A 14415-nucleotide genomic window follows, 5' to 3' on the forward strand; every position below is an offset into this window, starting at 1 on the left:
CTGTAACTGGACAGTTTGTTTGCCTCATGCAAACATTTGTTTATTATACTTTATGCATTTAACTCAACACAAACAATATTTTATTGACTATACATAAATTACCTGTGGTGTGCAGGTGTCATGCCAGATTTTGTAGTCTGGATAGAATTTGTATTCTCTGCTGCTACACATCACTTCACTTTTTCTCTTTACAGGAGGAGGTGGCAAGCAGAGCTCCAACAGATGGATGTGTGGTAAGTTAGGATCAGATGTTCTCATTTACTGACGTTTAGTACTTGTTTTAGTACATATTGTAGAATTGTATAGCCTTGTTGTTGAGATAGAAATATGTTGTATAAATGTAAAATAAAGTGTATTTGATTGATTGTCACTTTTCTTTTTTATTAAGATCACAGAGCGAACAGAATCTCTGAGAAAGAGGTATGTGGTGTGTAATAGCCATGCTATCTATGACAGGGGTCTCCAACAGGTACCGTATTTTTCGGAGTATAAGTCGCACCTGCCGAAAATGCATAATAAAGAAGGAAAAAAAACATATATAAGTCGCACTGGAGCCCGGCCAAACAATGAAAAAAACTGTGACTTATAGTCCGAAAAATACGGTATCTTGATAGTTACAAGTAGCTCACCACCTGATTTAGAGTAGCTTACCAGAGGGTCAAAGAATATTTGCTTAAAATTTCGGAGTTTTTACATTAAATGTACTGTTTGACTGTTCAATTCCGACATTGTCACTTTATTTAATAACAAATAACCTGAAAATAGCATGAAGAAAATGAGCACATTGTTTGAGTGAAGATCTGCTTGATGAATATATTGCATTGTTTTGTTTTCTGGGGAAAGTTGGCAAACCCTGTTCAATGAACATAACCACAGTAATATTACAGGATACAGTTTACCGTCGCCTTAGGGTTTCAAAAATGTATTTGTTCCCAAAGATGAAAATGATCACTTGATTAGGAACCCCCACATGAGTAGCGTTGATAAGGTAGGAGTGGGGGTTTTGATTATATTTGGCAAAATTCTGTGAAACCGTTACAGCGTCGCTTTAAACAAAGTAGCAAACGAGTCACTTGATTAGGAACCCACCCTTAAAGCCATGCCATGCAAAGAACCCTCACCCATGTTATATCATCGGATAGGTCTAAAAAAGAGGAAGAGCCCCTTAAAATGTGATGTTAAAAGAAAAATGTTACGATGACTCGCCTGCTGATGGCATTATATAAGGGTTGGAATTGGGGGTTAAATCACCAAAAATGATTCCCAGGCACGGCACCGCTGCTGCTCACTGCTCCCCTCACCTCCCAGGGGGTGATCAAGGGGATGGGTCAAATGCAGAGGACAAATTTCACCACACCTAGAGTGTGTGTGACAATCATTGGTACTTTCACTTTAACTTAACTATAGCGTCAAAAATCAAATGTGGCCTCCTCACTTTTTCCCAGGTGTACACATATTACAATGTGGAACATGTTAAATCTACGCATTATTGTGTTCACGGCGAGAAATCCAACTTCCTCATCTCTTTTAAGGAAAATAATTTGATTGTCTCTCCTTCGTAACTAACTCCCGGCCCCTCTTTCATACAGTATGTGCACTGTTAAAGAGCTGTGTATGGAAACGTGCCCCACCCTTCTACAAGATGAAATGAAATATGATAGAATTTAGTGACTGTGAACATTTGCATCTCGTTTTTGTTAGTCGACGAAAATGTCACTTAATTTGATTATCGTCTTAGTCAGTGTTCATTTTGTTTTGATTCCTTATCAGATTTCTTTATGTCAAGGGAAAATAGGTTGTTGACAATAAGTAAGATGAAAATGATTAGTCAATGAAATAACACTGCTCCAGAGCTGCATAAAAAAACGGCTTTTAGCACCATTTATGTCACTGCATGTCGCGCATCGGTGTAATTGCGCTAATGCCACCAATATATGAAAATAAGACTGTACCTAAGCTTTTTCTTGAAGTTTCCTCAATTTGTCGCTGCCTTTTTACCGTCCAAGCTCAGGCACTAATCCAATTTTGCTGTGGACAAATAAAGACAGAAGAATATATTGTATAGTATTTATTTCAGGTGGGAGTGCATACAATGGAGAAGGAATATACAGGCGCTCCAGCGACAACAGTCTCAACTTTGTGGAATCAGCAGAGAAGGACGAGTCTTTCTGACACAATATGTCTAAGAATGCCCACATAAGTACGTCTGTCAATGTGTGACATCATTGATTCCCCACTGTGGAAAATAATACAACAAAACCCGGAGAACAGAGGCATCCAAAACTGTGTGCATGCTCACGCCAAAATGCATGAACTTTATGATTTGATGCTTTGATATTGTATCCAGCATTCTAACAACATTTATAAATCTGAAAAGAGGAAAATCATCATAGGGCCCCTTCAATATCTCGTTTTGTTCACACACTTCTGCGGATTCTCTCTGGTTTAAATGTTTTTTTGGTCAGGTGTTTTTGTTTTGGCTGTGTGAGAAGAGGGTAAAGGAAATCCCGGTTTTCAGAGTTTTCTCCATTATGTCTGGTAACACGTCCATTGAAAATGGGTTTGTCTATTTTTTGATTTTGTGCTCCTTAAATCTCCGTGACCTTTCACCTCTGACTCATCTTCATGACTTAAAGGGGCCCTATCATGCAAAACCAACTTTTCTTACCTATTGGTACCTGCTGTTGTGCATTTGGGATCTGCATAAGTCCCGAAAATTGAAAAAGCGTGGAGGGTTTGGGAAGATATTTTTAAACAATCTTGCCTTCGTATCTGCTTCCCCCAAACAGTCCGTTTGGAATGTGTACAATTGGCTACATCACTAATTGGGAGCATCGTCAGCAGATTATCCATATATGGTATAAATCTACCCAGACTGCCCTGGGCACGTCCACCATTTTTAGTTTGTGCGCGCAACTGTAATTGAGATGACAAAATGCCCAAAATTCAACTCAAATGCTGTTAGTGGTTGTGTTACCCAACGCAGGACATTATTCAACTCTCCAGTCTCATCTGAAGAAGTAAGAAGTGCCTGCCTAACCTATTTGTTTCACGGCAATGTGCCTTGAAACTGTGAAGAAGTCGCTTTGAGTGTGTGCTAAGAGTCCTGCTCCACCCACAAAAAGATGGATTTTCTCAAAAACTACTTTTAATGGCGGGCGCGGTGACTACTATCTATAGCAATGAAGAAAAAAATGAAATGGTAAGTAATAACAGTAGGTTAGAAATGTGTGAATGACACGATAGCAATGTTAGCATAAGTTGTTGTGTAGCTAGCTTAGCCTTTTAATGTAAGACAATATCGTCATCGTCCTCCGGCAAAATAATACATTATTTTCCTAAAAACTACTTTGAATTGGATCAGTGCCTACTCTGTTCAGCAATGGACGAGTAAGTTAAATAATCCATTATCACGTTCGCAATGTAGCTCGTAGCTTAATTTAAAGCCTGGAGTCTCTGTTGTTTACAACTCAAAGAAGCCGTGCAGAAAAGTTATTTACAATGATATAGAATACAAAAGCCTTCTATTGTCAATATACACATGTATACATCATGTAACCTTAGCCAGCTTGTATAGTTCCAGAACTGTACGTAGCCGTGTTTCCTTCCTCGTTTTTGTCCGCTTGCATCGCCTCCATCGCCTCCTTCCTTAGTGCCGTCAACCAACCACGGTGAGCCACTGATCTGGGATGTTGTATAGTAGTGTAAAGTCACTCAAAAAAGATGTCTGGTGGTAGTTACCAATGTCCATAGTGCACAATGAAGGCAAGAAAGCTAAAAAAAAAAAAAGCTGACGGAGATTGACAACGGCGAATCGGCATAACAGGCGTGGTGAGTAGAGGTTTATTTGCATCTAAAAATGTCGCCTTTCAAAACTAACTGTTTTGTATGGAAGCAAAAAAGGGACTTGCAAATAGGTCTGTAAAACAAAATCTGTGCACATTTTTCACTAAAGAACCACCATTACATATTATGTAGACCACAAGGAGGTGTTTTAATTATAGAAAAAAGTCATGGTATGACCCCTTTAACATACAAGATGCTTCAGTTAGCAGTACAAAAAGCTTCTTTATAATTCATTGAAAGCATGCTCCATATTGCCAGTAGTATCATTATGGTATGTACAGTACATTGTCTGACCTGAAAGACACTTTTTGTTTTTTGTTTATTTTGCAAGCGCCAACATCCCAAAGAAGATGTCACAACCTGTTTGTGTGTCAAAGATTGACAAAAAACTGCAACAGTATACACATGCTCTTGAGGTAAAACTCTCTCGGATACAACCTTTTAATCAGTTGATCTACAGTCCATGTTACTACAAAACCTGGCAAAAGATTAAGGAACCACCAGTCTTGGAAGATGTTCATTTAGTTGTTAGGACAAAAAAGCAAATAACAGAAATGACACAAAACTATAGTCATTTCAAATGTCAATTTTCTTGGTTTAAGAAACGCTAACAATCAAGACAATAAATTGTGGTAGTCAGTAACAGTTTCATTTTTAGATCAAGCAGAGTTTAAAAAAAACATGGAATCAGTAAATTCTGAGGAAAATAAACTAAGAAATCATGAAAGAATAAAAAATGAAAAAACTACAACACAACACTAGTACTTTGTTGCACCACCTCTGGCTTTGATAACGGCTTGCAGTCTTCTAGGCATAAACAGTCGTTTGTACATTTCATGGACAAACAGTACTCGTCATCAATCTTGATTCAACTTTCTCTGATTGCTGTTGTCGGATCAGCTTTGCATGTTGGAGTTTTGTCATGGACCATTTTCTTTCATTTTCACCACAGCTTGTCAATTGGTTTGAGAGCCAAACTGTTTTCAGACAATGACATTGACCTTATGTATCTTTCTTCAAGAAAAGTTTTTAAAGTTTTTGCTGAATGGCATTAACTTTGAAGAAAACCACACACCAGTCTTTCCTCATCTACCACCATAGTCACATTGTAGCCTTGTGCTACAAACGCTTGGTCATATTTTAATATGGCAAATAGAAATCATGCTCCCTGGTATCACTATTTGAGAAAGACTGTTCTATGGCAAGATGTGTTATTATTTGGAAAATTGTCATCATCCCCAAACATCAATTTGATTGATGGAATAAGAAAAGTGTCCAAAATGTCAACTTGTGCTTTTATTGAAGATGTAATGGCAGCCATCTCCTCAGTGCCATTACCTGCCATGCAGCTCCATATCATCAATAACTGTGGACATTTGCATGTTCTTTTCTGGCAGTCGTCTTCATAGATCTTATAGGAACGGCACCAAACAAAAGAACCAGCATAATCACCATGCCCGATGCAGATTCACTGAATATGACTTTAATCAAGTCATCCATAGTCCATGATTTATTTTCCTTAGCCCCTTGTAACACTCAATCCCACAGCCCAAAGTACCGTTCACCTCCCCAAAGTTCATACGGCACATATATTTCCCCAAAATCCCCAAAGTTACGTACGTGAGACTTTTTGAGACTTTTATTAGTAGGTTGCACAATGAAGTACATATTCCGTACAATTGACAACTAAATGGTAACACCCAAATAAGTTTTTCAACTTGTTTAAGTCGGGGTCCACTTAAATTGATTCATGATACAGATATATACTATCATATATACTATCATCATAATACAGTCATCACACAAGATAATCATCAGGGTGTATACATTGAATTATTTACGTGACATGCACATAGCGGCACGCACGTACGGGCAAGCGATCAAATGTTTGGAAGCGTACTCACGGTACCGTGTCTGTGTATCTAACTCAAAGTCCTCCTGGTAAGAGTCTCTGTTGTCCCAGTTCTCCACAGGCCAATGGTAAAGATTGACTGTCATCTTTCGGGAATATAAACAATGAAACACCGGCCGTGTTTGTGTTGCTAAAGTCGGCCGCAATACACCGCTTCCCTCCTACAGCGTTCTTCTTTGCTGTCTCCATTGTTCATTGAACAAATTGCAAAAGATTCACCAACACAGATGTCCAGAATACTGTGGAATTTTGCGATGAAACAGACGACTTAATAGCTGGCCACCATGCTGTCCCAAAATGTCCTCCACAATCCGCGACGTCACGCGCTGATGTCATCATACCGAGACGTTTTCAGCAAGATATGTCGCGCGAAATTTAAAATTGCACTTTAGTAAACTAACCCGGCCGTATTGGCATGTGTTGCAATGTTAAGATTTCATCATTGATATATAAACTATCAAACTGCGTGGTCGGTAGTAGTGGGTTTCAGTAGGCCTTTAAGTTTTCTGCCTTGACGCTTTGTTTTCCTTGGTCTACCAGGATACTTGTCTTTTACAACCTTCCCATGTTGTTTGTATCTTGGTCCAGATTTTAGACACAGCTGACTGTAAAACAATCAACATTTTTTTTTGCAACACTGCACTCTCATCAGTTTCTATTCACATATCTTGTGTTGGAGCCATGATTCATGTCAATCCACAAGGTGCAACAGCTCTCCAAGGTGTGAACACTCCGTTCTATATTGCAAACTGATGAACAGATGTAATCTATTGCAGGTGTTAGTTTTGGAAATGATCATTTACAGGGTGATTCCATATACGTTATCCTCAGAATTGAGTGATTCCATAACTGTTTGATCTAAAAATGTAACTGTTACTATCACAATTTATATTCTTGATTTTTTTTCATGTTACTTAAAGCCACAACGTTGTAATTTGAAATGACTATACTGTAGTTCTGTTAGTTTCTGTTATCAGCTTTTGTTCTACAAAATTAAACAACTGACTGAACATCCTCCTACCATTTTTTTCCAGGTGTTGTATTCTTAATGTTTCATGGTGAAATTTCCCAACATCAGTATGATTCTTCACAGATTTCCTCAAAAGAAGGCAGATCAGCCCCTCAAGTCCCAGTGGATCTGACAAGTCCCGCTTTGCCTGTCGCCCACACAAAGAATATGTTTGAGGCTGGGGAGGCCTGGAAGCAAAATGCCCTCACAAACACACCATCAAAGGTCCATTAGAGAAATCATCTCATAATGTCCTACAAGCTATACACTCTTAACACATATTCTTGACTTCCTCAAGTTTAAAACTTAAGTATTCTAATATGATGGACTTACAGTACCTCACAAAAGTGAGTAAACTCCTCATATTTCTGCAAACATTTTATGATATCTTTTCACAGGACCAGACTGAAAAAATGACACTTGTATACCATGTAAAGTAGTTAATATAATATGAGTGCAACAATTCATTGACATTGTCAACAGAATCAAAAATAAGATTTGTTTTGTCGATAATAGTCTCCGCTCGTGTTTTTCCGGACAGAAATGAACATGCACGTCAAAAACAAAACAAAAAACACTGCAAATGAATACTAAACGTGTAAAATACACAAATAACTTGCTCAATTTGCATAGCAGACCTTGCTTTTCATGGCAGTACATCAGTGACGCAGGAGCATTTAAAGCAGAGGCTTGCCAGACATCTGCAGGATGTGGTCTCTGACTCTTCTAGCTTGTTTGCTAATTAACTAAAATACAAATTAGTACTTTAATTTATTAATTAATGAATTGATTTAATAAACAGTCCAATAAGCGTCACAGTTACAGAATTAATATTTTTGAATTAAGTTGTCATCTTTATTCAGAGGTTAGTTGTAATGTGCTACATTTTATTCTGTTACATGTAACTTTTTGGCTAAATTGTACTTGTCAGAGTAGTTTTAATGCAACATACTATTTACGTTTACTTACAGTGCATACAGAAATAATCCACAGCGCCTCACTTCTTCCAAATGTTGTTGTTACAGCCCTATTCCAAAATGGAATACAATCATTTGCCCTCAAAATTCTATAGATAATACCCCATAAGAACAATGTGAAAAGCTGTTTTTGATTTGCAAATGTATTAAAACTAAACAAATCACATGTACATAAGTATGTACAGCATTTGCTCAGTACTTTGTTGATGCACCTTTGGCAGCAATTGCAGCCTCAAGTCTTTTTGAATACACAATTCCAATTGGAATTGTTGCAGTTTCGCCCATTCCTCTTTGCAGCACCTCTCAAGATCCATCAGGTTGGATGAGAAGCATTGGTTTTCATCCAGGATGTCTCTGTACATTGCTGCATTCATCTTTCCCTCTATTCTGACTAGTCTCCCAGTTCCCGCCTCTGAAAAACATCCCCACAGCATGATGCTGCCACCGCCATGCTTCACTGTAGGGATGGTATTGGCCTGGTGATAAGTGGTGTCTGGTATCCTCCAAACATGATGCCTGGGATTCACGTCAAAGAGATCAATATTTGTCCCATCAGACCAGAGAATTTGTTCCTCATGGTGTGAGAGTACTTCAGGTGCATGTTTGGCAAACTTTTTACTAAGAAATGGATTCCGTCAGGTTTGATTAGTGGATTGTCCTTCTGGAAGGTTCTCCCCTCTCCACAGAGGAATACTGTAGCTCTGACAAACTGACCATGGAATACTTGGTCATCTCCCTGACTAGACTAAAATGAATGCAGCAATGTACAGAGACATCCTGGATTAAAACCAACGCTTCCCATCCAACCTGATGGGGTTTGAGAGGTGCAGCAAAGAGGAATGGGCGATACTGCCCAAAGATTGGTGTGCCAAGCTTGTGGCATTGTGGTTTTTTAGTTTGAACACATTTGCATAATGAAAGAAAACAACCATTCACATTGATATTATGAGGTATTGTCTGTAAAATATTGAGGACAAAAATGAATTTATTCCATTTTGGAAAAGGGCTGTAACGTAACAAATTGTGGAAAAAGTAAAACGCTGTGAATACTTTGCGGATGCACATTAAGTGGAAGCAGCTCACTTGCCAAACCAGCAGTGAGTTTGTTGTTTTTCTCCCACACTGAATCTAAATTACACAAACCCTTGGATTTAGTCTTGAATTGTACAGCTCCAATCACATCACAGTTTTAGCATGCATGCCATGCACGCTGTACTCTACCAAACTGGATTGTACATTGTAAAGTATTTATAGCTTTGCTTCTTTTTCACCCATTCATACAATCATCCTCCCTGGTGACGTCATCAAGTTAGGGACGTTTCCGTCTCAATCATTAGTCACAAAAACTTCCAGATGATACTGGTTCTGTTCTTGCATGTCTGCATGTGTGTGGTCTGCTTTTCTTTGTAGTGTGCAACACAATACTTGGCGAATTTAAATGACATCCATCCATCCATCCATCTTCTTCCGCTTATCCGAGGTTGGGTCGCGGGGGCAGCAGCCTAAGCAGGGAAGCGCAGACTTCCCTTTCCCCAGCCACTTGGGATTTTAGTATACAGTCCGTTTTCATACAGCCCCGCTTTTCGCATTTAATAAATATATAAATAAATCATTCAATCAAAACTAATTATTTAAAACTTTAAATTAAGAATATATCATTAAATATTATTTAAATCATAAAATAATTATAGGCTCCCCGAAGGGAATAAGCGGTAGAAAATGGATGGATGGAATTATTAATGTATCATTAATTATTTAATTGAATTGTAAAATAATTAATTAAATCATAAAATAATTACAGTGCGAATTAATGAATGAAATCAAGAAATAAATCATTTGATAATGAAATATGAAATTAAATCATAAATTAAACATTGAAATACTTTATTTAAGGTGAATTAATTAAATGTAATTTTTTAAGTCAATATTTTAGTTTATTAATTTCTTTATTTTTGTCCAATTTGACCTTGCATAGTCCTTTTCCCCACTTATCATTGTGTAGAATCCTGTGATCAAACAGAATCCCACACATCGGTGACTCAGTGTGTGAGGTTTTTTTGGGGTTGTTTTTACAACTGCAAAATAAGCCACCATGGGACCAAAAAAAGTTGTGGCTGCCAGCACTTTCATAAAGAAGGTGAGAAACACTATTGAATTGAAAAAAGACAACACAATTTACAAAGGTGGCGTCCTTGTGGCTCTTCCCTCCTCTCCCTTAGCTCATCGCCATCACAGTCTTTAATAAAGGTAAAAGTGATGTCAAATATCTATTTAGCCATTTTGTTCTGAATTTCTTAGTATTCGACATTGTTATCAGCATTTAAAATTACAATTATTTTCTATAAAATGTGTTAGATTATTTTTTGTACAATCCAGTCTTTTTGGGACAGAAATGAAAGCCGTTTCAAAAACTAAAATGAATTCAGCAAACATGTAATGTATTTGCAGGAGATACAACTTGGTGGTGTTTTACTCAAGAAAAACATGTGGGAGAGATTCGGTGATGTGGAATCTCCCAGTAGGAATGACAAGGCAGGTGTTTTTTCTGTGGTGATGTGATGCGGTGAATTTGTTTTCAGTACTTAATAGTTGGGTAAATCAAATGAATGCATCCCATGTCTTCTTTAATTCACAATATCCCTATTTGAGTTCATGCTAAAAGTATGTTGGTATGGAATTCTTGGGCCTCACAAATGAGATCCAGAAAATGTGTGTACTTTAGAAGTGGCATTGGTTTTGCTGATACTGACATAACCCTAAAATGACTGTATGAATGAAGATTATACTCATCTTTAAAAGTTGTTTTTCTTCCTTTTTAACATGTTATAGGAATGCTCAACAGAAAAACGGAAAACTTGTGTGGTGACTGGTCACAGGAAGTATGATAAGGTTTCTGACGAGAATTGAGGTCAGGTAAGCATTTTGCCAAGCAACAATCACGCATCATTTTTTGGGGGGGGAAAAACATTATTTTCTTTATTTTAAGTTATGATGTAGGCCTACAGTACTTTAATTAAAGGGTGGCATTGGTCTGTAATTTTTTAACTCCAAATAACCGCCGGCGTGCATGCCAAATGTTCAAAAGCAGTATTTGTCACGGTACTACAGTATTATTGAGCTATTGTATCCAAGATTAGCAATCAGTAAAATATAATTAATACTTGGTCGTCTAATAGGCAGTGTTTTCCAAGTCCATTGTAAAAGTGTAACCAGTGTTGGGTTAGTTACTGAAAACCAGTTACAGTTGCTAGTTACTTTATTTCAAAAGTAACTCGGTTACTAACTCAGTTACTTACACCAAAAAGTTACTTATATATATATATTTTTTAAGGCCCCCTTTAATGCCTTTTTAGCCTTCATTTCAGTACTGTTATTGCACTGGAGAATAATACAATCTCTTGATCAACTTGACATGCATTTGCATCACTCAACTCTGCTAAGCAATGTGCTCTACATACAACACACAAAGACAAAGATATGTTTCAAAGGGCCAATTTGTTTGACAAAACTATTTTAAATAGCTGCAACATAACATACATTAATAACAAACAGCATAATAACAACATAGCTGTAAACCAAGGAAGGCACACACTACATACACAAAGCCTAACCAGGCATTTTTTTCTCTCAAGGAATTGTGAAATAAAATTATGTCTGAAGCCCAGAACACTACACATTTCCCCAGTTTTAGTTTAGAGATAAGGAAAGATTGGCCTGGCCCACTAGCATCCCTCTTTATGTTTGTGAACTTTATAGTCCATACATTTAGAGTGATTTGATAATCAAATACTCTAGAAGTCTATAATGAAAGAGTATATAAGAGAATTGACAGAGTGCGTGTACCTTTCAGTGTGCAGTGCCTCGTTAAAATCCAGCCGCTGTTGCTTAGGAGGTGAAGTGTGTCTCTCTTTACTAGCTTCGTCAAAGCATGTTGCTTTTGTAGCTGTTTCAGCAGATTTGAATTGCTAGGATAGGATCATTGATCCAAGACACAACTTACATTTAACTAAAATGTTCTTTTCTTTGTGCTCGAAAAGTAGTGAGAATATCTCCATGTTAAGAAACTTGGCTTCGGGCTTCGCCATGTCTTGTTAGTAAACACAGACACGCCCCCTCCCACACACACACATACACCCAGATAGCGCGCGGCTCGCCTCTTCCTTGTCGCCTCTTCCGCAGCGCTCCAATAAAACACACTCAGATCTTCTCAGTTCCTAGCCGATACTACATAAAAAATAACGTAAAATAACGCAGCAACGCATCATGTAGTAACGGTAACTGAGTTACAGAATATAAAAAATTACGCGTTAGATTACTATTTACCGCCGAAAGTAACGGCGTTACAGTTAGTCCCAACACTGAGTGTAACATGGAAAGTTGAAACTAACGACAGTAATAACAGAATGTTTGAATAATTTATTGCAAATTCAAAATTGTGAAACCTATTCGCCTCCATAGCAGTGTTCACCCTCATTATTTTATCACAGCACTTTGTTAGCATTCACTGTTTACTTTCCTTGATGTCATCTGGTCTTGGTTGTCATTTTCAATTCATTTGTGAAATTAAAAAAATTGTCCAACCAGGTGAAACACTCGCACACACACACTCACACTGGGGCTCATTCTGGCTTGCACTGTTGACAACATCCATCTAAATCTGCCTAGACTAAAACCGTCATAATTCATTTCAAGCAAAGGCTCCACCAGTTGCTCTCTGTCTGTCATACAATGTTGACTTACATTGGTGTATGTATAGTATATTAAGAGGTACAGTATGTTTATATACTGAAAAGTTGGATGGGTTAACAATGGTCTTTAGTTGACCATGTCAAGAAAAGCTGTCACTGTGTATGATCATAGCCAATTTTAATGATCATGTTAATTTTGAATATACTCACATACTAGTGAATGAAGTTCATACTTAGTCAACAACCATACATTAAAGGTGGCCGTATAAACAACGGCAACACCGTTATAAACCTGTGCCATGTAGTGAAACCACACTAAACAACAATGACAAACACATTTCAGGAGAATATTTGCACCGCAACCATACTTGCCAACCCTCCCGATTTCCACCCGGACAACAATATTGGGGGCGTGCCTTAAAGGCACTGCCTTTAGCGTCCTCTCTCACCTGAAAAGGAGACTATTATATATGTCTCCGTTATCCATAGGTTTATCTATAACCCATAAAATAGGCAGGCACGGAGCTATTTCTCAGCGTGTGTTTATTCCAGCCGGCATGTTAATACAATGACACACAACATTTTAAGTCCTCAAACATCCATTAAATTAGTGCACAAAAATGGTTTTTCAATACACATCTTACTATCAAATTTAGCCACTTTCTACCTTCATATTGAGCCACATGAACAAGTTAAACAGTTTACTTACAGACTTATCTTTTCCAAGGCTTGTAAAAGGTAACACAACTTGTCTACTTCTTATTGTCTCATGAACTGAATTAACATCGTAAACCGGAAGTGCCCAAACTGATGACGCACAGCATTTTCCCATCGCCACAAGGTGTCAGTAATAGTCCACAATCAAACGGGCATAACAAAAACTGTTTTATTTTAGATATGTAATCCTCCATGTTAAAAGTTCAGGCGAGAGGAAAAAATAAACGATCGCTAACTGTTGCTGCTTGTTGTCACTTATTCTGCAGCCAAGTAGTCGCAAGAATGATCGCTGGGATCACTAGCACCCTCTACCACCAGGAGGCGGGATTACTGCAAGCCTCACCCAGTGCGTCTTCGCAGCAGTTTTATGATTGCTCAGCACAAGAAATACGTTACGCACATACAGTTGTTGACAAAATACACTGTACATTATATACCTCAGCTAACTAAACTATGGAGATGTATAATATAATTCATATAGCAATACGGTCTCACTGCACAGCAGGCCAGCAGTTAGCCGAGTCATTGCGCAATCCATGGCGAGGCTCAACTGGCTGGTGACTCACCGCAAGTCTCTTCTCAGTATTTGAACGGCAAATCTGAAAATTCAGCGATTTTGAATAAAAATAATCTAAAACTGGTGAAGTTAAATGGAAAATAACTTTATAGTATAATCACTGGATACATAACAATTTAATTAATTGTTTTTCTTTTTACATTTTTTTTCTTTCCATGATCAAATCAAATCAAATCAACTTTATTTATAGAGCACATTTAAAATTTACCACAGGGGTAGCCAAAGTGCTGTACAATGAACAGGTTAAAAGATAAAACGAGTACCGAGCAAACACAACACAACACAAACAGAACACGATAAAAAATAAATAATTAAAATAGAATTAATAAAAACATAAAAACATAAAAACAGGATCACAGCAGGTGTATTATGGGGCGCCATTGCAGGATGGATATCACTCAGTGTTAAAAGCCATGGAATAAAAGTATGTTTTTAAGAGAGATTTAAAAACAGGAAGAGAGGAGGCTTGTCTAACACTCAGGGGTAGGTCGTTCCAGAGCTTGGGAGCAGCAACGGCGAAAGCTCTGTCACCTCTAAGCTTCAGCCTTGTGTCAGGGACCGTCAACAGCAGCTGATCGGCTGATCTTAAGGATCGGGTGGGGCAGTAAGGCTGAAGGAGGTCGGAGAGATAGGTTGGCGCGAGGTTGTTTAGACATTTAAAAACAAATAAAAGGAGTTTAAAATGTATT

General features: G+C 37.8%; 1 protein-coding gene across 2 annotated transcripts in view; it reads left to right on the forward strand.

The window, feature by feature from the left end:
• Positions 1 to 14415, forward strand: part of LOC133579567 (uncharacterized) — a 78449-nt gene that overhangs the window by 50716 nt on the left and 13318 nt on the right. For both annotated transcript variants that reach the window (XM_061934056.1, XM_061934057.1), the window contains exons 8-13: positions 195 to 233; positions 389 to 420; positions 4178 to 4262; positions 6852 to 6992; positions 10193 to 10276; positions 10574 to 10657. In XM_061934056.1, the coding sequence (XP_061790040.1) occupies positions 195 to 233; positions 389 to 420; positions 4178 to 4262; positions 6852 to 6992; positions 10193 to 10276; positions 10574 to 10651 (459 nt within the window). In that variant the 3' untranslated portion in view covers positions 10652 to 10657. The remainder of the gene's footprint in view (positions 1 to 194; positions 234 to 388; positions 421 to 4177; positions 4263 to 6851; positions 6993 to 10192; positions 10277 to 10573; positions 10658 to 14415) is intronic.

Source organism: Nerophis lumbriciformis, linkage group LG15, assembly GCF_033978685.3.
Source record: "Nerophis lumbriciformis linkage group LG15, RoL_Nlum_v2.1, whole genome shotgun sequence".
Taxonomy (NCBI): domain Eukaryota; kingdom Metazoa; phylum Chordata; class Actinopteri; order Syngnathiformes; family Syngnathidae; genus Nerophis; species Nerophis lumbriciformis.